At 38.8% G+C, this 23,324-nt stretch overlaps 1 protein-coding gene across 1 annotated transcript in view; it reads right to left on the minus strand.

Annotated features, from left to right (window-relative positions):
* Positions 1-23,324, minus strand: part of DNAH11 (dynein axonemal heavy chain 11) — a 370,125-nt gene that overhangs the window by 156,629 nt on the left and 190,172 nt on the right. Inside the window, exons 46-54 of the mRNA XM_038004732.2 lie at positions 22,672-22,876; positions 19,484-19,649; positions 18,697-18,799; positions 16,210-16,449; positions 13,764-13,925; positions 13,306-13,499; positions 9,648-9,810; positions 8,589-8,712; positions 8,033-8,175 (exon numbers count right to left, since the gene is read on the minus strand). Of these exons, the coding sequence (XP_037860660.2) occupies positions 8,033-8,175; positions 8,589-8,712; positions 9,648-9,810; positions 13,306-13,499; positions 13,764-13,925; positions 16,210-16,449; positions 18,697-18,799; positions 19,484-19,649; positions 22,672-22,876 (1,500 nt within the window). The remainder of the gene's footprint in view (positions 1-8,032; positions 8,176-8,588; positions 8,713-9,647; positions 9,811-13,305; positions 13,500-13,763; positions 13,926-16,209; positions 16,450-18,696; positions 18,800-19,483; positions 19,650-22,671; positions 22,877-23,324) is intronic.

The raw sequence follows: 23,324 nt of genomic DNA on the forward strand, positions 1-23,324 counted from the left end.
TAAAACATTGATATTAGTGTCCTAATTTTTTTGAGGTTTTGTTGTTTTATCTAATCTTAAAGAGGGTGAACCTCAGATACAGAGTACAAGGTTGCACCTTTTGTCTTTCTCTAAAGTTCTTTTCATTCTACTTACATCAAATAATAACAGAAAATGGGAGAACAGAAACTAGAGCACTGTATCCAGAGAGATGTGGTCCTGCAAAGCAAAACACAGTTGGCAGCATAGAAACTCACAGAGCTCTGGAACCAGTGATGGGCAAGCCGGCTATTAGATTGTTTCTTGTTCCTCATTAGTGCATGTGTCAGGATGTATGGCAGGAGGGGTGAAGAGTGCCCCCCTCATGAATGAAGCCGTCGAGATGGCTATCCGCATAAGGGAAAGAAGTCAAACGTTCTGCTCCTCAGCCAGAGGTAGGTTTGAAGAGACTCGACTACACAATCTTATAAGGATAAGGTTCTGTGATAACTGATTTTCCACTGGCCAGGTGAGTAGTTGAGGTTTTACACAAAATGAAAAACATACCCTGAAAATTACTCGCGTTACTACTAAGTCTTTTGGCTTATGCCATGTGTGTCTGTGTTAATCTGTTGCTTGCATACAAGTGGGCTTGACATTTTTGTTGACACTCTCAGGTCCCTGCACATGACGCAGCGTGAGCCAGGAGGAAATCACCCACCTTGTCTGTTGCCATACTTTAGCTGTGAATTGCTGTCTCTACTATCCAAGAAGGAAGAAGAGGGAAGAAGCCTAAGTGGAGCCAGAGGAAGAAATACTATAAAACCAAGAAAAACAGAAAAGCTCCTGCAGACTGAAAGGCAGCTAATTCCTCTGAAGTTGATTTAATATAAGAACCTGAAGAAAAGAATAAAAACTTGCATAGCACTCTCAAGAGGTTGGAAGGAAAGAAAATAATAGAAATCCATAGTAGAACTGGCCAAGATGAAGAAAGAAGATAAAAGAAGGGGGTTTAAATAAAAACGAATAGGATAAACTGCAACACCTTTTCCTAAAAAATATTTAAAATACCTCAGGCCAACATTTCATCCAATACTCAATGATGGAAAGTTAATGGCATTCCCATTACATAAATAAATAAATGAATAAAGATGATCACTATAGTTACTTAAAAATTTTAACTGTTATTCAGAAAGTATAACTGTCCCAAGATATAGGAAAGTGGTGATTATTAAAAGGATTAAAAATTAAAAGATGATCTGTCTACTCAGCAAACTCTAAAGAACAAAATGCAAAAGCTAGTGGAATTAATGTGTGCACTGAATTGGTTGGTAAAACAAACACATAACTAAATATCCATCATTCCTCCTTCCCTCCATCCAATGGCTTTCTTTTATGTCCACAGTGATCAGTTAGATATTTGGCAGGAGTGGAAAATGCTACAAAATATTGAGAAAAGAACTTAATGAGAAATGTGTAAAATGAATTGAAGACAATTAGTTGCTTTTTCAAAGCTCAAAGACATTTTGACTAAAGGAAGAGATGTGCCACATTCTTGGAAGAGGTCAATTATTATAAAGATGCTAATTCTTCCCATATTCATTAACAAATTTTAGGTGATTCTAATAATTCCCAACAGGATTAGCAGAATTTAGCAAAATGATTTTAAAGTTCAGCCAGAATAAAAACGAGTAAGAAGATCAAACGATATCTGGAAAAATATCCTTTGTGTTGTGAAAGAATTCACACTATCAAGAATAAACCTTAAATTATAACAAGGAAAACAGTGTAGGTGAATGAATAAAAATATTCAATATTGTAATTATATCCATTATCTCCCAAAATCAGTCTATACATTTTCATTGAATTTTTTTAAAAGCCGTCAAACTGATTTCATAGTTAATCCAGGATATTAAAGGTGCAAATAACTAAGTAAATGTGGAAAAGGAAGGTGATCTTGCTCTCCTAGATTCCAGAATATACTATAAGGCTATAATAAACACACCAATTATGTGTGTTTATTATGCAGTGTGGCAATTATGCAGAAACAAATTTATGGGACATAATAGACAGCCCCAAATAGAATCTTATATATTTAGGAATTTAATAGATGAGATAAATAGCATTTTGAATCAGTGATAAAAGAGAGTTTATATAATAAATGGCATTGAGGGTATTCAGGGGTGGAATAGTAGGAAAGCCATCTTATAATTTACACAAAACTGTCTGGCTGAACATTAAAAATATTATAAATTAATGTAAAGAAAATTCAGAATAATATTTTTATAACCATGGAGTGCAAAAATTGCTTCCTAAGAAAGCCGTAACACATGAAAGCCATAAAATAAAAATTTAACATTTTTAACACATATGAATGTAAAACAGGAGGTCATCATAAAGTTAGCAGAATTATGATAAATTAAAAAAAGAACTGGAAACACCATACCAGAACATTCTGGACATATAAATAATATCCACTATATAAAGTGCTCATATAAAACAATATGAAGTTACAGCAAACCAATAGGAAATTTGGAAAAAGCTATAAACGGATAAAGGATATTTTCTACAAAGAGTTGTTTAGAATAAAGTGCATTTCAGTTAAATAGTTCATTCCATTCACCAAATTCTTGAATCATTTGATTTTTACCCGCTATGGGAGCCTTCTAATCAGAAAAGGAAATGGGTAGGTAATTAAAGAAGACTGCGTGAGATGTGAATAAAAATTTTTTAGTTCTGAATATATACTTCATGTTTATATGCACTTAGAAAACTGAGAGGAAAGATACCAATATGTTATGTCTAGGCAATATTATTAAGGGTAGTTTAAAAATATTGTTTTCATGTTGTTTTGTATTTTTAAATTCTCTCCAATGAGTATATATTTTTTTAATGATCAGAAATGGATCCTATATATACACTTAAGTAGGTAGATAACGAGGCAAATATCTAAAATCTTGGGAGGGAATCAGAGGCTGCCACATAAATCAAGTGTCCTCTGCACTACAGCATCAGATGGTCAGGAAGGAAAGTAAGAAAGAAAAGTTACTGGGTTAACTAAGGTCCACCAGAGAGGAGACGGAAGTTCTGTGTTCTAGCTGTAAGATGAGAACTGTGTGGGAAAAGATGCACATAGACAAATGTGAAGGAGAGAAGGCATCTGGCATTGCTATTCATTGGCTTATTTGAGGCAATCCAAGGACACACATCTGATGGTTGTTAATGGGAACTGCCCTCTGGGATTCAGAGGTCACATTTTGCATGCCAACAGGTTCTCATTGTCTCTGCATTCCAAGTGGGAACTGACTTTGGGTGGTGAGCATGGGTAATGGGGTGGCAACTTCACATCATTTAGCTTGACCTGCCAGGTGTGCTCACCAACCCCTTGTAACACATTAAGCTTTCCATGGTGCCCGGCTTGGAATGTATGCAAAGGAGGTATCAGCTCATCAGAAATTCTGAGTCTTTAGTACACACTGGTGAGTATCATGCTATCTGAAAATAACATAGAGCAATTTGGAATTCTTCTTTAAAATTCCAAGGATGTGGGGGTAATATACATAAATTAAAAGAAAGAAGTTGGCATTTTCAGGCTAAAATACTACTCATTTTTACCATAATAGTTCTCCTTCAAGGTGAAGAGGTCATGGTGCTGACCATCAGCCTTCCGCAGGATGGATCGAACTAAGTGACAAGGCCAAAGGGGATCAGAAGTGGGATCCCTTCTTCTGACAGAGATATCCTATTTCTACTCGATGTTAAAAACAAAATAGCACATAACAAAAACAAAACCAACCTCCTACTCATTTTAGTAGGGAAGAGATAAGTCACTCAATTAATAGTCCTGTGATGATGGGGGGTAGGGGTGGAGAATTATCCAAATCTAACTCCAAAATAAATTCCATCTTGCATTGAGTTAAATACTAAAAAATGAGACCATAAAAAGGATTAGACAACAATAGAGATGAATATAAAATTGACCTCAGTTTCGGTAAGGTCTGCCTACACACAGACCCAAAGGAAACAAAGAAAAAGGCTGATGGATATAAAAATATAAAAATGTAAAACTTCCGTATATCATTCTGTATTATGTGAATATTAGTAAGTACAAGGAAAAAAACATATACATATCTCAATAGATGCTGAAAATGAATTTACTAGGTTGATACTTCTTTGACAAGATACATATTCTAAATCAAAAGCCAACATAAAACCTAACTGTGAAACATGAGACACATCCCCATTAAAGTAAGAATTAAGAGAGAATTCCCACTATTATCAAAATTACTTAATGGTCTGCAATATTTACCAATGCAATGAGGGAGGAGAGCAGAAAAGCAGAATAGCAGGAAAGACAAAATATCTTTACCTGCAGGCTATATGATATCAACCAACTACTAGAAACTATAAGAGAGACAGTAAGGTAGCTGATTATAAAGTTAAAAATCAATAGCTCTTCTATATACAAACAATACACCATTACAAAACTTTATGAAACAATCCTTCTATAAAAGCAATAAAAGACATTGTACCCTGAAGATTAAATTCTAATATAAAATAAGCATTCAGCATGATTTCAATCAAAGTTGACATGGAGTGTGTTGAGAATTTGACAAAATGATGCTAATACTTATCCAAACATATAAACACAGGAGAATAAGTAGAAAAAGCTTAACAAGAAAGAGCAACTGGAAATGAAAATAAATGATAAAGCTTTACTAATTTATAGTGCAATGCTGAAATCAGTAGCAGAGAGTTAACAAGAAAACAGAACAGAGAATTTAGAAACAGACGCAATTAATACGGCTATTGGACACACACTAAGGATGGTATTTGAAGCTGGTAAGGAAGCAACACATGGTATTTAGACAAGAAGACATCTTTTTGGGAAAAATAACCTGAAACCTCTCAGCTCACACTTCACCATATTTAATAAAAAATATATTTCAGAGGTAGCAAAGTTTTAAACAGAGCATGAAAGCATACAGGCACTGAAATGACTGATACTGCTTCTTTTTAAAACTATTCCAAAACCCATTTCAAATTTTACTCATAAAGGCAATGTCCCCAAATTAAATATTTACTCCCGCAGACCCCTTAGTAGCTGGAGACAGCATGGGAAGCATTTGAGGCCAGTCAGACATCAGCTTAGGGTTTTGGGGAGGAGCTTAGGTTTCCTGGTACAGAGTCTCCAGGTCCTCTTCCCCTTCCGTCCCCCTGCCTGGAACATAAACATACCCACCTGTGATCAGGAGGCAAGAGGCATCACGATGAAAGCAGGCAGAGGGGAAAGACAAGAGATGAGCATCTTTTCTAAGGGGCCTCTAAGGGTAATATTCAGCCAGTCTGGACTTGCTATTGTGAAAGGCTTCAAGAAACTGTTGAGTTTTCTCTTACTGTAGCTCAATGTGAGTTCCAGCTGCTTCTAGTAAAGATTATCTTGCTCATGCCTGTAATACCAGCACTTTGGGAGGCCAAGGCAGGTGGACATGAGGCCATGAGTTCGAGACCAGCCTGTCCAACATAGTGAAACCCTGTCTTTACTAAAAATACAAAAAATTAGCCAGGTGTGGTGGCCGGCACCTGTAATCCCAGCTACTTGGGAGGCTGAGGCAGGAGAATCGTTTGAACCCAGGAGGCGGAGGCTGCAGTGAGCTCAGATCATGCGATTGCATTCCAGCCTGGACAACAAGAATGAAACTCTGTCTCAAAAAATAAATAAGTAAATAAATAAAAACAAAAAATAAAAAGATTATCTTGAAGAGTAAAATACTTTTCTAAGAAATGGATCTGAGGATCCATTAAGGAAAAAACTGATTAATACATAAACCTTTAAAAAATTGGAAAGTTACAGACCTATAAATGAACATGTGCCATAAGTACATTTAAAAGACAAAAGAATAGGAAAAATATACATGAGACACATATATAAGAATAATTGCCTAAATACACAGAACTCTTATAAACAAAAATATGTACAATCCAATAGAAAATTGAGCCCTTTATGACTTAGCCTTAGTTGTTGCTCAGCATCACCTCTGACATACTGGATATTAGCTGAAGATTCATAAGCTCCCCACCCAAATTCAAGAAGAGGGGATCTAGATGCCACCTGTGAGTAAGACGAGCATCAAAGAATTTGAAGGTATGTTTTAAAACTACCACAAGCTGTAACTATTGAATCTAGCAATATCCATTCTAGGAATTTATCCTGTAGAAGCAAGCAAAGTTGAGCATGCGAGATATATACAATGTTCATTCTAGCACTATTTATAACAATGGCTCTTAAATTTCATCATGCCTCTGAATCACCTGGAGGCCTTGTTAAGAGAGATTTCTGGGGCCACCCAAAGTTTCTGCTTCAGGAAGTCTGGGGTGGAGTTGGAGAAACTACAATTTTCAAAAGTTTCTTGTTGATGTTGATTCTGCAGCTCTGAGCAATAGATTATGAGAACCACTGATTTATACTATTACTACCTCAAATTCTAACATTATACTTGTTTTCCCATTCAATAAAGAAAATTTGATTCTAGTATATCACAATGGAACAGGAAGAAATCCCTGGCCTTGTTCCTAGCTGACAAATGTATTCTTAGTCTATTTTTGATGGGGAGAAAGCTCTTTGGGCAACTGAACCTTAAGTTCTAACCTTCTAACCTCAGCCCAGAATTGCTTAGTAAAATTAATGTGAAACTTGAAATAGCAGAATGTTGGAGAAACTTAGTGACTCTGCTCCCTAACGTCCAATCAAAGGCATATTCAGGGCCAATGCCAGTCCCCATCTCCTGTCCTTAAATACTCCAGCACTATAGCTGCCACAGCCTGCCACTAACTTGACAGGCATAACAACATGAGAAGCAACAGTCAAGTAGCAGCTTTCCTAGATTACTAACCATTCCATACTAGACAGTCTGAATTTTCCTAGCAGCATTCTTAAATTGGCTTCCTGATGAGTTTGGAGGCTCTCCCTGTTATCTTGTGATACTTGACCTTTATTGTTCTATTATCTGGTTATATTGTCTGCCTATGTGATACACTATAGCACAGAGCAGCCAATGAGGAAGAACATTGGGGTAATCCTTCAGAACATCTGAGCATTACTTCTTTCGTTTTTGAGACAGAGTGTCACTCTGTCACCCAGGCTGGAGTATAATGGCCTGATCTTGGCTCACTGCAACCTCTGCCTCCTGGGTTCAAGTGATTCTCCTGCCTCAGCCATCCTAGTAGCTGGGATTACAGGCATATGCCACCAAACCTGGCTAATTTTTGTATTTTTAGTAGAGATGGGGTTTCATCACGTTGACCAGGTTGGTCTTGAACTCCTGACCTTAGGTGATCCTCCCGCCATGGCTTCTCAAAGTGCTGGGATTACAGGCGTGAGCCACTGCGCCTGGCCCATCTGAGTGTTACTTCTAAATTCCTTTCCCTGAAGTTACTGACATCATCATCACTTTCTTAATTCAAAACTCTCCTCACTATTCACTTCATGATTTAGAAACCTCTTATCTCATTCCAATTTACTTTTCCAGATTTATTGATCTCACTCTCCCTATAAGAACTCTATGTTCCAGGCCTTTAGAGGTAACTTGGGTTTCTCCAAATGTGTACCATGCACTTGACCTTTATATAAATGCCATTTCCCGTCCCTGAAAGCTCCTCCCTTTGAATTCTTCTCCATGCTTGACATGTGGCCCATCATTTCCTCCAGGATGACCAGCTCCAGTGACGAAGGATACTGCGCTCCTCTGTAATCCCACAGCACTGTTTACATTTATACTGTATGATAATTATTTGTGATGTCTCCTGTGTTCTATAATAGTTTAAGTTCTTCAAGGGCACAGACCACAGGCGCTTCAGCTGAGGACTGCACACACTGCTCAGCAGTGCTTTGCAGGAGCCCAGCATCATGGGACACTTCAGGAAGGTACACTCCAGATACAGGTGTGTAAAAATGCACACATCCTTTCAAAATGCATTACTGAAATCCAAACTCATAATAAAAAACTCAGAATAGAACCAGATAGTTGCAATAGCAGGTTTTAACTAATATGCCGATTAAGCAAGTATGTCTTACTTTGAGCTGTAGTCGCACCCTGGCCAAAAAGAATTTCCAACAGTTTTCTCTGGAGTCCACCATGCCCAGAGCATGAACTTCATTATGAATTCCAGAAATTATCTTGTCCACATCTTCATCGCTGAACAGATCTGGGATTTCTCCTGCCCCAAAGAATGAGTAGAATTACTAAAAGATCATTGCAATTTAAATTTTACATATAACTTTTAAACGTTTGAAATGTTTTACAAGACAAAGTTCAGCATAAATGATGAGTTTAAAATCAGAAATGTCATGTTTCTTTTTTATTTACAAGACATACAACACATATAAGCCATGATGAACACACCCTCTACACCCACACATGTAGGAATAACATTTACTTCACTGAAGGTCTTCTCATCCATAAACAGACTAAGAAAGCAATACACCTCAAATTAGTTATGTTTATGGGTTTCTCCCCAAAGACTGCCCAGCAAACATCTCAAAGACGAATTCTCTCTCTTTAAAGTTCACAGAAACTACAGATAATTTGTCATTGGGGAAGATCTTTCAAGAAATGTGTTGGTTTAATCACCTGATGCCAGCAAGTCATTAATCAGCATGAGGAAGCTCTCATCTAGAACCTGGGCATCTGTCAGCAGGAACACAGTGGGCATGTTCTTGGCTCCAGTTCGGACGTACAAATTGGCAAGATCTACCTGTAAGGAAAGGCCATCATTCATGTTTTGTTAAAATGCTGATGCGGCGTTGAGAGGATGCGTGTGAGTGCCGGGGAGAACTGAGTAACTGTATCGCCATAGCACTGTGGGGTGCCTTTCACCGGTTCACATATTCCTTCTCCGAGAGACCCCATTCTAGGGGACAGCAGTGCGACACCACCTCCATTTCCGACATGTGAGGATGAGTGTTGTGTTTCTGGCTTACTGCAGCAGAGAGATGAAAACAGGCTCAGATCACCAACTCCCTTCTCACTGAGTACAAGCGAATTCATTGACGTCTTTTTCAAGCAGTGCCATAAAAAGAAGTCCGCTCATTTTAACAACTGTCCTATTTTACTGAAAATGGGTTTTATTTCATTAGTAATATTAAAAATATGTGATTTTTTAAAAATTAAAATATCACTTGGCACAAATTGTAGGTACTATTTTGTAAGTACATTTGTTACTAAAAAGCAAAGCTTGAAAAACACACGAGAGTTTCCTGAACGTGTTATTCCTATTGCATCATCTTCTCCTATTCTTATCCAATGTGGAAGAAATCTATTTTCACTTGTGAAGTTAGTGTCTTTTTTCCCCAACCTGTCATATAGGAACACTAATGGCGATAAGCATCAGGTTTGATTAATAGAAAACAGAAAAATATTTGTGTAAGCAAGTATTTAAGTAAATATTTTCTAAGCCAGGTTTACATGTTATTAAACCTACATAAAACTTGTAAAAATTTATTATTACTAATTTGACCATAAAGGCAAAACTGCCAAAGGTCAATTACTGCTCTAAAGAGCTCCCGCTGTCCTGTGGTTGGGGAGGCCTTGGCCAAATCTGGGAGTCACAGCCCAGGTGGGCGCACTGGGAGCCTCGGCTTTATCTGCCGAGCAGAAGGGTCAGAAGAACTGCCTGTCTCCTTTACTCACCCGAAGTTCCTGGATTCCATAGCCCTCGGTCAGAGTGATCTGAAAGACCTCAAGGCCACAAAGGTAAGCTGCCAGCCTGGACAAACTCTGCTTGCCACTGCCCCCCACTCCAACCAAGAGAGCACAGCCCTGAGGGGTTCGTAAGATCCGGCTGATGCGACACCTGGGGAAAGAAAGCGCCCATCGTGGCACAGAATCAAAAATGCCCTGGGACTATGTCTGTTTTGTTTATTTTTATATATTTATTTATTTTTGAGATGGAGACTTGCTCTGTCGCCCAGGATGGAGTGCAGTGGTGTGATCTTGGCTCACTGCAGCATCTGCCTCCCGGATTCAAGTGATTCTCCTGCCTCAACCTCCCAAGTAGTCGGGATTACAGGCACCCACCACCATGCCCCGCGCATTTTTGTATTTTTAGTAGAGATGGGATTTCACTATATTGGCTAGGCTGGTCTTGAACTCCTGACCTCAAGTGATCCACCTGCCTTGGCCTCCCAAAGTGCGGAGATTACAGGAGTGAGCAACTGCACCTGGCCTACGTCTGTTTTGTTTATTCTTTAGATAAATAGTGAGAGACTAAATTCCAGTTTTTACTGGAAACCTCTAGTCCTTGTTCATTTGTTTCCCCATCAAAGATGGTATCTTCACCCTCACCCTTGAACTGCTCCCATGACAAACCATCCTATGCTAATAACATTTTGAATTCTCTTAGTGCTTTGCTATCACCACCAAAAGTCCAAAAAGAAAATATATGCAAAGGCCTTGTGTTAAAGTCTTCAAAATATTTTGATTGGCAAGAAAGATCCGAATTCCACACCAGCATCCAAGTATGAGGACATCAGAGGAGGAGTAGCCTTGTGCCAGAAATCTTTGCTGTAGAATTATTTTGGAAAGAATGGATTTGTTTAGACCAACAGATCTCTCCGTGTGACTTACTCAGCAAATGAAGCACTTGTTTCTTAATGTAATTTTTGCTTCCTTCACACTAGAGCCTTCCCTTGTAACTACACCATTCTAGAATAATTTTCTGAAGCCATTCAGTACCGCAAAGTTAAATTTCCACCAAGGCCAACTAATCCCTTGTTCTGTAATATCCAAGGCATTCTGAATGCTTAATCTATTTATACTACTGCTATATTTTACAGCTATAAATAAACTGGCTTTAACATTAACAAAAGATGGGTTTGGTTGAATAGTTCATAATTATGTGAAAAATATTAAGAAAATCAACAAAACAAAATATAAGCATGTAGATAGTAAAACACCCCAAATTTGATGCCATCATTTTGCTCTAGGTTGCTTTTCTGAAATGAACTTAAACTTCAGAACCTGAATAATCTACATAAATTGTTTTAAATAGTGCTTTTTGAAAAAAATTAAGTTGGGATCACTTATATTAGGACCAGCACATGTGAACATTTTCTGAAAACCTCCAATAACAGAAAAGATAGGTTATTTTTACAAGCTCAGTCATCACACTAAATTTTACTTCACATGACCACACAACAAAACAACCTTGGGGAAAGCTATAAAATTACTCTGACATGAGAGATACCCCAAGCTATAAAGCAGGGTTTTCATTTCATTTTAATGTATGCTTTGAGGTTTTTAACCTCACAAGATTCACTAAGTGGCAAAGTCCCTTTCTATAACACTCAAGGACATGCTCTTAAATCACCTCTAATGCTGAGTAAATCAGCTTCTAGCTCATAATCCCCGATCAAAGAAACAGCCTTACCTTTTAGGCCACTGAAAATTCCGTACTGAGGGATTATATGGGAAAGCGTCTCCTCAGTATCAATGGGAGGTTTCTGTTTCACCTGAGCCAGGACGCACATGCACAGTGACTGTATATTAACCCAATGACAGATAGCATTGCTAATAGTTGATTTAACACCACGGTCTTAGATTCCAATTGAAACTTCCTTTGCATAGTCAGAGGAAGGATCACAACTGCAAAGGGATCAATGAAACTACCAACACTTAATTGTGATGACAGGAAGGGCTCTACAATTTTTGTAGGTTCTGGGGCCCAACATAAGTTTAAAGATTAATTCTTCTAAAACCTGAATTCTCCACATCTTATTTTCTCTGGATTTTTCCTTCTTCTTTTCTTTTATTTTTGAGAGATAGGGTCTCACTCTGTTGCCTAGGCTAGAGTGCAGTGGCATAATCCTAGCCCACTGCAGCCTCAAACTCCTGGGCTCAAACAAGCCTCCCTCCTCAGCCTTCTGTGCAGCTGAGACTACAGGCACATGCTACCATACCCAGCTCATTAAAATAAAAAAAATTGTAGAGATGGGGTCTCACTACATCATCCAGGCTGGTCTCAAACTTCTGGCCTCAAGTGATCCTCCTGCCTCAGCCTCTCAAAGTGCTGGGATTATAGGTGTGAGCCACCACACTCAGCCTCTTCTTGTTTTCAATGATTTCTTTTTTCTTTCTCTTTTTAAGTCTTTGGCTGTTGTCACTTATTTAAGTCTTTGCTGGTGTCAATGAGAGATGAAGGTGACTTGGACTACCAGAGCAGTATCAGATGTAAACATGTGATCAACTTTCTATACAGCAGTGGCAATGTTAAGTTGTTTAGCCCAGACAATGAACTGTGTCATCCCCATGCTAAAATCCATCCAACCACTTCTCACTGCACTTAGAATAAAATCAAACTTCCTTCTTCCGGTTACAAGGAAATACTCCTTATTGGTAAGGCCATTTCCTGCCTCTCCATTTTTATCATATTTTTCTCTATGCTGCAGCCTAACAGGTCTTCTTTTCTGTAACTCAAACATTCTTGCCTTAGGGTCAGATGCAATCTTATCTCTGTCTAGAATGTTCTTCCTCCAGATCTTTCCATGCTTAGCACCTAGGTATCATTCAGGGATCACTTTAAATGTCACCTCTTCACAGAGATGCCCAGTCCCTCTTTGGAAATTTACATATTGTATTTCTCACAGAATCAACCTATTTTCCTTCTTGGCATGACACATCGCTTTCTGATATTTTTCTTGCTCACTCTCTTGCGTAGCGGTTCATGTCCTCATAGACGTCCATCTCCATCGCTAACATGTAAGCTCAACTACAGAGGGGACTGCATCGTGCTCACTGCTGCTGGATCTCAGCACCTAGAACAATGTCTGATAGGAGGGGCTGTAGATGGCTGCACAGTCTGTGCACTAAATGAGGTACCAGGTCTAGGAGGTGAGCCAGAACCTTATCAGCCATGCTCTAGCCAAGGACAGGTGCCTTTTTCTAATTTTCTGCCAACACAGCATGAGCCCTCCCCCATTTTAAATAATGTGCACAAAATTGCTGAACGGCTGGCAATATTCCTAGCTGGCACTCAACAAAACCTCCTTAATCAATGAAAATCAGTCCTTTGTCCCTGATGAACTATGTGACTTTGAACAAGTAATTTACGTTTCCACTTTCTTAATATTCAAGTAAAATAATGGATGTGATGGCATCTCAGAAAACAGTGTGCCTATGTAAGACATTATTAAGAATGTGACATTAAAAAGCAACCCTCTTATACTTTAAAATTATATGTCAAACAGCAGATAAGAACTGGTGGTTCAGAGTGCTTAGTATGATCTATTGAAAAATGACAGTTGTGGATACCCAGCCATTCTTCCTTTTATGAAAAAGCATCCTAACTCACACATGTTGCATGGCATCTTCAAATAAAACTAGGTGCATGGCAGCATTTAGTTCGTTGTAGTTGTCTAAGGTTTCCATAAGAATCATCTTCAGCACTTCCCAGTCCTTCACTGGCATGTAATGTGGGTCCTTCCCTCTGTTGGCAAAGTGGCAATAGATGAGGGGCTGTTGAAGTAGCATGTGACTATCTATACCCTGCAGGATGAGAAAGAGAAAAATACGGCATGTCAACCATCCACAGAGGTCCGGCTGCGGGCAGCACGGCCTAGCAAGAGAAATGCTTGCAGACCCATGCGTGGGTAGGTGGGTGGAATGTTCCCAAGCATAGACCAAGTGTATTCTGGAGTCACAGCCATTGCAGAAAGGTAAGCCCTTGTGCACCTCTCTCATATCCTCATCTAACTTTGGTCCCAATAACCAGTTGGAGTAAGTAGTGACCTCTGATATTCACACACTTACTTCAAAATATTTATAAGCAGTTTCCAGCATTTTTTTCTGAAACAAATCACAATCTTTTGTGTCTATTAGTTTGTCTCCATAAACACGGGCAGATTCATGAAGCCACAGACGTATTAAATCAAGTGGACCTTTTAAACACTCAGGAGAAGCAAATAAAATCCCCTACAAGGCAAAAATGGGGGAAAATAACTTAAATTCAGAGGTTGATGACATTCCAAACAAGTTTAACACTTTTTAAACTAAAATGTGAATTTAGCAAATGCTTAAGTTAAAAGAAATATCAATAGTAATGTGCATGTTTGTGTATAAAAGTAGGTTTACTTTTTGAAAAGTGCAATATTTTAAAATTTTAGTACGCTTATACCTATTTTTAGGTATGCAAGTAAGACCATTTCAAGAGCCAGCACAGGCGTGAAATATCACATCTGAGTACTTTAGCCTATTAAGCCTTACAATGGACTAAGTTTACAAAACCAAAGTACAAACAGAAAGTCACAGTACTAACATGAAAGTCACAGAATCGTTTTTTTTTTTTTACTATCAAATCATTTGATATCAGTCTAATCATTTCACAGATGAATACAAGACCCAAAGTAAAGTACCCAAATTCATACTTTATGGGTAGATCTGGGTCTAGCACCAACACACTGTGACTCCTGTGCCCACTCATGGTGCTTTCAGTATCTTAGGTTCACATCCACTCACTCCTCATGGAGAGAGGTAGCTTACTCTGGATGCACAGGAGAATAGTAAGGGGGTTGTAGAGAATTAAGTTGCAAAAGGCTAAAAACTTATTTGGCAGTGTCAGGTGCAGCTGACAGGCTGGATATGAAGAGTGAGGAGGCAGTCCTCTAGTCCCATTTCACCTATGACCTCTCTTCCCTGTCCTTCCGAGATTAAAATTCTGCTTTTAAACAGCATGGTATTAAGCAATCTTTCCGGCAGGAGCTAGATACACAGACATGAAAAGAGCTGCTCTGTGTTCTTAAGAAGCAACCGACTAATGCTGTGTTATGGACTTGAGGCAGTTGTGGAGTGATACCGAAAAGACGGTTATAAAAATATAAAGAAGTCCTACGGAGTTTTCATATTTAATCAATACACCACCTCTCTCACAAAAGAAATTTCAGCCATCCATTTGTACTGTACAGAGTAGACCGCATTAGTTGGATTTAAAAAAATAATTCCAGACTTTCAATTCCCTTTTCAGAATTTCCTAAGTCAAATACAAAAACACTGTCCTTTTACCAGGTAAGTAAGGAAAGTTTCAATATTAAACCAAAATGATCCAATAATTTAAAAATTACTATTTCTCTTAACATATGGTTAAAATCACACATAAATGCCTTATGCAAATACATGATCAATTATCCTTCTTACTTGGCACTCAGAACAGTAAGCACTCACTCACTCAATCTGAAGAGCCCAGACATCTACCTTTGCTTCCACTGCCAAGTCACCATATGCCTGGCCTGAATGGCCCCTACAATTCATGTCTTGAAACTTAATTGGCAATGTGACAATATTAAGAGGTGGGGCCTTTAGGAGGTGACTAAGTCATGAGGGCAACATGATCTTATGAAAGGGGTGCTGGGCATTTGCCCCATTTGCTCTGTCCCTTCTGCCCTGTGAGGATGCACCACGTAAAGCACCATTTTGGAAGCAGAGACCAGGCCCTCACCAGACACTGAATCTGCCAGTGCCTTAATCATGGACTTCCCAGCCTCCATAACTGTGAGAAATAAAATTCTATTATTTACGAATTACCCAATCTCAGGTATTTTGTCACAGCAGCACAGACAAAGACATTATATGACTTGAGGAGAAGCACTGTTCTCATTGATGCAATGGGAATAATAAACCTGCCATATTTACTTCCTGAGAAGTTTATGAGTAAAGTTAAAGAATACATATGAAAGTATATAACCATAGTTTTAAGCCGTTTTATAAATGAACACCGTTAACAGTATGGCATGGTTTGGATGTGTGCCCCTCCAAATCTCATGTTGAAATGTGATTCCCAGTGTTGGAGGAGGGGCCTGGTGGGAGGTGATTGAATCATGGGGGCAGATCCTTCATGAAAGGTTAGACCATCCCCTCTGTAATAAGTGAATTCTCACTCAGTTAGTTCATACAAGATCTGGTTGTTTAAAAGTTTGGGGACCTGCCCCGACTCACTCTCTTGCTCCTGCTCTTGCCATGCAAAATGTGAAATACTGGCTCCCCATGACCTTCCACCATGATTGTCAGCTCCTGAGGCCCTCACCAGAAGCAGATGCTGGGGCCATGCTAGTCCAGCCTGCAGAACCATAAGCAGTTAAACCTCCTTTCTTTATAAATTACCCAGCCTCAGGTGTTTCTCTACAGTGACACAAAAAGTGGGCTAATACATAGTATTATAATTATTTGTCTACTCAAGAGGCATAACATAGAGCAGTCAAGGTACCTGGAAGACGTTTGATAAATCTCTCAGATTAAAGATGTAGTGGAATTTAATAGCCGTGGGTAAAAAGTTACACATCATTGTCTGATGGAATGCTATTGTTGCCTGGATCAAAGTGGGGCCACTCCTGAGAACTGATGGAGCAAATGCTTGCCGTTGGAAGTGGAAACTAAAGATTTGGCCATAGATGGTGTTTAGTGCATCCAAAGATGGAAAATTGAATGCAAACACTGTGAAATGTCTCTGAAAAGAAAAACAAATATAAGAGTGTAAAGATTACGGTTGTATCAGAAAATTGCAAAGACCTGATTTTTTCACTCCTCCCTGTATCCAGGCCCATTACCATGTAGCTTTTCAGTGTTCCACTCTGACTCTGGGGCAGGCCATGTGATTTACTTAAGCCAACAGAAGGAGGTGGAAGTGACAGTGTGCCAGTCGTTGTCAGAGGTGTGTATTTCTACTTACTTTGTTAAGCCTCTGACTTTGCCATAAACTCTACAGGCCCTAAAGTACGAGAGACACATAAAGCAGGGCCATGTTGTCACAGTTACTCCAGCCAAAGCCACATCAAATTAACTGACAGTTTATCCCTAGCATGCACAGATGAGCCCAGCCAAGATCAGCAGTCACTGAGCTCAGTCTCAGCTGAGTCCAGATGAATAAGCAACCACTGTATGCTACTGAATGTATGTTGGTGGTAGCTGTTTCTGTTGTCATGATTAAAAAGCTTATATGCGTACACAGAACCTGCACACAAATGTTTGTAGCAGCTTCCTTCATGATTGTCAAAAGTGAAAGCAACCAAGGTGTCCTTCAGCAGATGAACGGACAAACAAGCTGTGATGCATTCATACAGTGACTACTGTTCAGCAATAAAAAGAGATGCACTATCAAGCCATGGAAAGACATGGAGAAATCTTAAGTGCACAGTTAAGCTAAGTGAAAAAAAGCCTATTTGGAAAGACTACATATCCTACGATTCTCACTACATGAAATTCTGGAAAAGGCAAAATTTATAGAAACAGAAAAAATATCAGTGCTTAAGGGATTAATATCCAGAATACATTGAGGCCTCCTAAAACTCAATGACAACAAAATAACCCAATTTAAACATGAGCACAAGACTTGAATAGACATTTCTCCAAAGAAGATACAAGAATGAACAACAAGCACATAAAAACATCACTAATCACTGGGAAAATGCAAATCATAACTACGAGATACTGCCTCACACTCAATAGCATGATTGCTGTCAAAAAATAAAACAAAACAGAAAATAAATGTGTGTGAGGATGTAGAGAAACTGGGACTCTGATGCACTGTCGATAGGGAATAAAATAAGGTATAGTTGTCATGGAAAACAGTATCATGATTTCTCAAAAAATTAAAAGTAGAATTCTGATACAATTCATTAATTGTATTGCTGGGTGTACACCCCAAAGAATTAAAAGCAGGATCTTGAAGATATATTTGTTCACCCATGTTCACAGCAGCATTATTTACATTAGCCAAAGTGTGAGAGCAACCCAAGTGTCCATCAACGAATGAATGACTAAGGCAAATGTGGTAAATACATGTACTAGAATATGACTCAGTCTCAAACAGGGAAAAAATTCTGCAACATGCCACAACTGGATGAACCCTGGATATTATGCTAAGTGAAATAAGCCAGCCACAAAAAGACAAATACTGGATAATTCCACTTATATGAGGTACTTAAAATAGCCAAAATCATAGACACAGAAAGTAGAATGGTGGTTGCCAGGGGAAAGTGGGGAGGAGAAAAAGGGGAGCTCAATGGATACAGAGTTTCAGTTTCACAAGACGAAGTTATGGAGATGGGTGGTGATCTTGGCTGCCCAACATTATGTATGTAGTTAATATTATTGAACTGTACACTTGAAATGGTTAATGTGGTAAATTTTATGTAACATATATTTTACAACAATAATAATAGTAAAGAAAAGACAAAAGATCAATTGTTACCAGGGACTCAGAGGGAAAAGAGAGAGGAATGAATTGGTTGAGTACAGAGATTTTGGGGCAGTGACACTATTCTATATGATATTGTTAACAGATGATACTTGTCATTATACATCTGTCAAAACCCATGGAATATATAATAGAAAGAAGGAATTCCAATGTAAACTCTGAACTTCAGTTAATAATACTGTGTCAGTATTGGCTGATCATTGCAACTAATGCAAGATGTTAATAATAGGGTAAAACAAGTGGGGGCATTAAGAGAGTACATAGGAATTATTTGTACTTCCAGCTGATTTTGCTATAAACTTTGATATAAAAAGTAAAGTCTACTAATTAAAACAAAAAGGCTTATTAGAACCCCTGTCTATTGTTAGTGGGAATAAAATATGGTACAGCTGCCATGAAAAACATGCTTAATCAGATGTCCCATAGGAATCCTAATCTGTACTCAAAAGCAATACAATACAGATCTACAGTTTTTGAGTGCAGTATTCAACACCCTACCTGTAGCCTAGGATTGATGGTGAAGCTGCCCACCATCGGATTCATGCAGGCGACATACTGGCAGTTGTGGATTTCTTTAAGCATCACCTTCTGTCTATCATACCTGAAAGACAGAAAATAGAACCTTAAATCCAAAAACTGGAGATGACAAAACAACAAAATATAACAGTTCATAAAGGACTTCATCACAGATTATCTCCTTATCTTTATAATCACTCTGTGAGGTTGACCTTGTGAGACTTATTTGAGAGACATCAAAACTGAAGCTCAAAAAACTGAAGGTGACTTAACTCCTTTGATGCCAAAATCAAGATCAAGAGCTGCATCAATATAAACTATTACTGCTTATTGATTCTCATGTTACTCTGTAGAAACTACCTTGTATCCACAGCAAGATTCCAATGGATGGGCTGGGGGCTGTCCCTATAGTTAACTGTCAGGGATTGATGACTACAGTGCCCAAACATTTACACCCTGCCAAATCTGATCAAGTTTCTCTTAAATAATTTGGTGTGAGTTAACACTTAAAGAGGACGTGATTTCTGGACAGTCTTAACATTTCTGAGATACTTTTCAATCCAATCTTCCAAAGATACAAAGGGAAACTATTCCATTTAATATAATGAAAAGAGATACAAAGTAAACCCAAAAGATATTCCTTAGAAGAAACTGGTGATAATTCCACTTGAATTCATCCATAATAATTATTCATAATAATTCATCCATAATTATTATACATAATAATTATCAGATTTTGGGAGAGAGTAAACTACAGAGAATTGCTTACCAATGTCCATAATCAATATGCTGCCGGATCAGGGTATGAGGCTGAACAGTGCCATATAAGTCCACTTCAGGCATGTTCATGTCATCGATAAAATAAATCAATTTTTTATTTCCTCCAGGACCATAGTTATGACCAGCTTTTTTCTCTAGGGGTTTCTCAAGAATTTCTGAAATAAACATATATTTCTGTCCACCAATCAATAGAATGTAAATGTTCTGTTTAGTCATTTTTATCTTGTTCTTACCTTCTTCTGTTGATTTCATCTACCCCATGGTTTCAGGTATCACCTCTTCATAGGTTAAGAGACCTGAGATGTGTCTCTGGCCCCTCCTTTTGTGTCATGCTCTCCTGCCAATCTCCCTCCTGTTGCCAGAAGTCACTCCACCTCTCCTTTATGGAGACTGCAACATATGCAGCATGACATCACCTTGTCCATCACAGCTGAAACAACCCAACTCCTGATCTGTGTACTTCCTCCCCTGTACCCATTCTATATGGCCACTGCTAGTCCAGCTATGGCCTGGTCTCTCAGTTCTCTTCTCTTATCATCTCTGCAGGAGAGTCTGAGAACAGCTCAGGAAAGTCTCCCATACCTGTCTTCTTAGGTGGCTGGAGTGCAGAAGCACAAGAACAGTGTACGTAGACACTATCCACAATGTAGACACCATCCGTGTATAAATAAAGTTACATTTCTTCCTATGTCTATATGACTTTGTGTCTATTTTTTAAAGTCCTGGGTGAAGGAAATCCAGAACAGTGTGTGTCTGAGATGTAGTATCTAATTATTTGTTGACTCTCCAAACAGACTGTAAGTATTTTGAGACCAAGGAACTATGTCATATTCGTTGCTATACCACCGACAATGGCCACAACAAATACTTTTTTAAAACGAGCAAACAAACGAATGAATGAACAAAGAATCATACAATAAATAAACACCTTTTCCAAGAGGCAGACCCACATTTCCAAACACTTGCTGAGCACTAATTCTTACTAGCCATTACCATCCAACGTTCAGCCAACACTAAATCTGCCTCTTTTCCAACTCAGCTTAACATCTTCTCTTCCTCACTCATAATTCACCTCTTCCCTTTTGCCTCTGTGCTCTTGCTTATGGGGTTAACACGCCCAGTCAGCCAGATGCAAAGCCTCCCAGTAATCTCTCTCTCCTAGTCCCGTGTTTTCCAACCACAGCCTATAAATGGTACTTCATGTCATTTCCATATGTTCCTAACTTGCCACCTCCTTTTCTACAACTCTGGTCCAGGGTCACATTACATATAGCTCTTATACTATTCAGGGGGACTGATCTCCCCACCTCAGATCTCTCTTCTCAAAAGACAGTGCCCAACTTGTCAGTTACTTGCTTCCCTATCAATAGTTCACAATCCCCTCATTTTGTGTCTCAGCATTCTCTCCAGTTGGTGTGATCAACCATCAGTGGTTGCCTGGGACCGTTCCAGTTTTAACACTACAAGTCCCATGTTCCAGAAAACACTTTGGTCTTTTGGCGAACTGGATAGGTGGTCACCCTATCTGCAGTATAACTCCACATCAATAGCTTAGCCTTTTCCGTATCTTCCACCCAATCACCATGCTTCAGGCATTACAGAGATTCAATTCATTGACTGTGTCCCACAATTTTCTTTCTTCCATGTCTTTCCTTAAGCTGGTCCTTCTATCCTAATCTTCTTCTTTGCCCAATTGTCGCCCCAACTCAAATGTTTGAAACCATAATTCTCTTTAGAAGTATACTGACAATCATAGCTCTTTCTACTCCTCATACTAATAGGCCATCTCTAAATCTTATTCATGCCTGTATTCCTTTTAGGAATTAGCAAGATGCCCTCACATCATAGTCAAGTAATTTGTTCAACTACTGAACTGTAGTCTAATCTTCCATTTATAAATCATAGAGTCTCTCTTTCATATCTGCAAATGAAAAACATATACCCCACACAATGCTTGGGAAAAAGTAGGTAAATAATATGTATTTTCTGAAGAGATGAATGAAATAACTGGCTCTTTTTGGGGGACAGGTATCTCAATACATTTCCCAAGCTGGACTCAAACTCCTGGGCTCAAACAATCCTCCGACCTCAGCCTCCTGAATAGCTGGGACTACCAGCATGTACCACCACACCTGGCTTGAGTTGACTTTCTAAGGGTTCCATTCATAAAGATAAGACCAAATGACTAATCAAAAGTTGATAGAAAAATCACTATTGGCTGTTAATGAGGTCAATGAGTAAGAAAATGTATTATTATTATTATTATTTTTTGAGATGGAGTCTCGCTCTGTCGCCCAGGCTGGGGTGCAGTGGCCGGATCTCAGCTCGCTGCAAGCTCCGCCTCCCGGGTTTACGCCATTCTCTTGCCTCAGCCTCCCGAGTAGCTGGGACTACAGGCGCCCGCCACCTCGCCTGGCTAGTTTTTTGTATTTTTTAGTATTATTAGTCTCCACTGATATAGCTAAGAAAACAACATATATCCACATATAAACAGACACCTCGGAAACCCACATTCAGGACAACTCAATGGTTTTAATAAACAACTGGACCTCAGAGAGTTTGGCTGCCCCCCAACAGAGCCCCCTTTCCCTGCTGGAGAGTGACTGGCTTTCCAACATCAGCTCTGTGATTTCCCCTCTACTTCCCATGTCTCTTGCTCACCCTACCTAACTCTGGGAATGCCCCAGATCTGTGAGGTTCTTTTGATTACATTGATTAGTTATTCAGTAGTTCAAAATTAGTTCTAGTGACTTTAAGATTCCATTAATGCCTCTTGGTTCTGTCATTTACTCAGTTTTAATGAATTTATCCTAAATTAATCTCTTACTTGAAAAAGTAGCCAGAACATACCTCCTTGAGTATACCCTTATATTGGTAAGACTCCATACAATTAAAGGCAACCAGTGGTTTTGAGGTACCACATTAACACTACTGATGTATATTCTTGCTGCTCTAAAGCATAATCACCCAAATAAAGCCACGAGTGACATAAAAAGCCAAAATCACAACAATATTTAAAGAACGTATATTTAACAAGGATGATAAGTACGAATTCGTCTGAGGCCCAAGCAACCACTCTAAATTCTAGGGAAAGGTATTATTAGTCTTTTGGGCCACATGTTCCCACCTTGATGATTTTTGATCCCTTGTTTCTGGAAAATAAACAGGTGCACTTACTTTGCAGAGCTGCGGATGTTGTGTAGTAGTTGAAAGGCACACGTGATACTATGTAATCCTGAGAGAGACTTGCCAATGTGTCACCTACAAAGACTGTTTTTCCCACTCCTGCATTTCCTACTAGCATTAGAGGTTTTCCTTTCTCAAGCAACAACTCCATGAAATATCTAAGACGAATTGTCTCTGATGTGTGAACCAGAACTGTCTGGGAGGAGAAACAGAATGGAACAAAAATCAGAAAGAGAGAGCAAGCTCATGTGAGCGAGAGGCATTTCAAAATTATTTATCAAACTCAACACAGTCACTTTAGAATTGAGATCCAAATAATTCATAGTTCAGATTAGCACCCAATGGGAGAGATTCCACCTTATTTTCAGTTTTGAATGGTCGTTGTTCAGACTTTGTAGCTTGAGGAGAGCAATTAGATAATGCCATCAACGTACCATAAAGTAAACAACTGATTTATCATTTCCAAATTAAGTACTAGCCCCCAAGGCTCCTTATTTCAGAATACCTACCCTACCCAACATTGTGGTAAGCACAGAAGGGAATACAGTAAACATATAAGAAACTATCTACAACATTTCAGGAGATGAGAAAATGTTCGAGAAGTCAAGACACACACAAACGAAAATGGGGACCAATTCCTTGGC

Source organism: Chlorocebus sabaeus, chromosome 21 (assembly GCF_047675955.1).
Source record: "Chlorocebus sabaeus isolate Y175 chromosome 21, mChlSab1.0.hap1, whole genome shotgun sequence".
Classification (NCBI taxonomy): domain Eukaryota; kingdom Metazoa; phylum Chordata; class Mammalia; order Primates; family Cercopithecidae; genus Chlorocebus; species Chlorocebus sabaeus.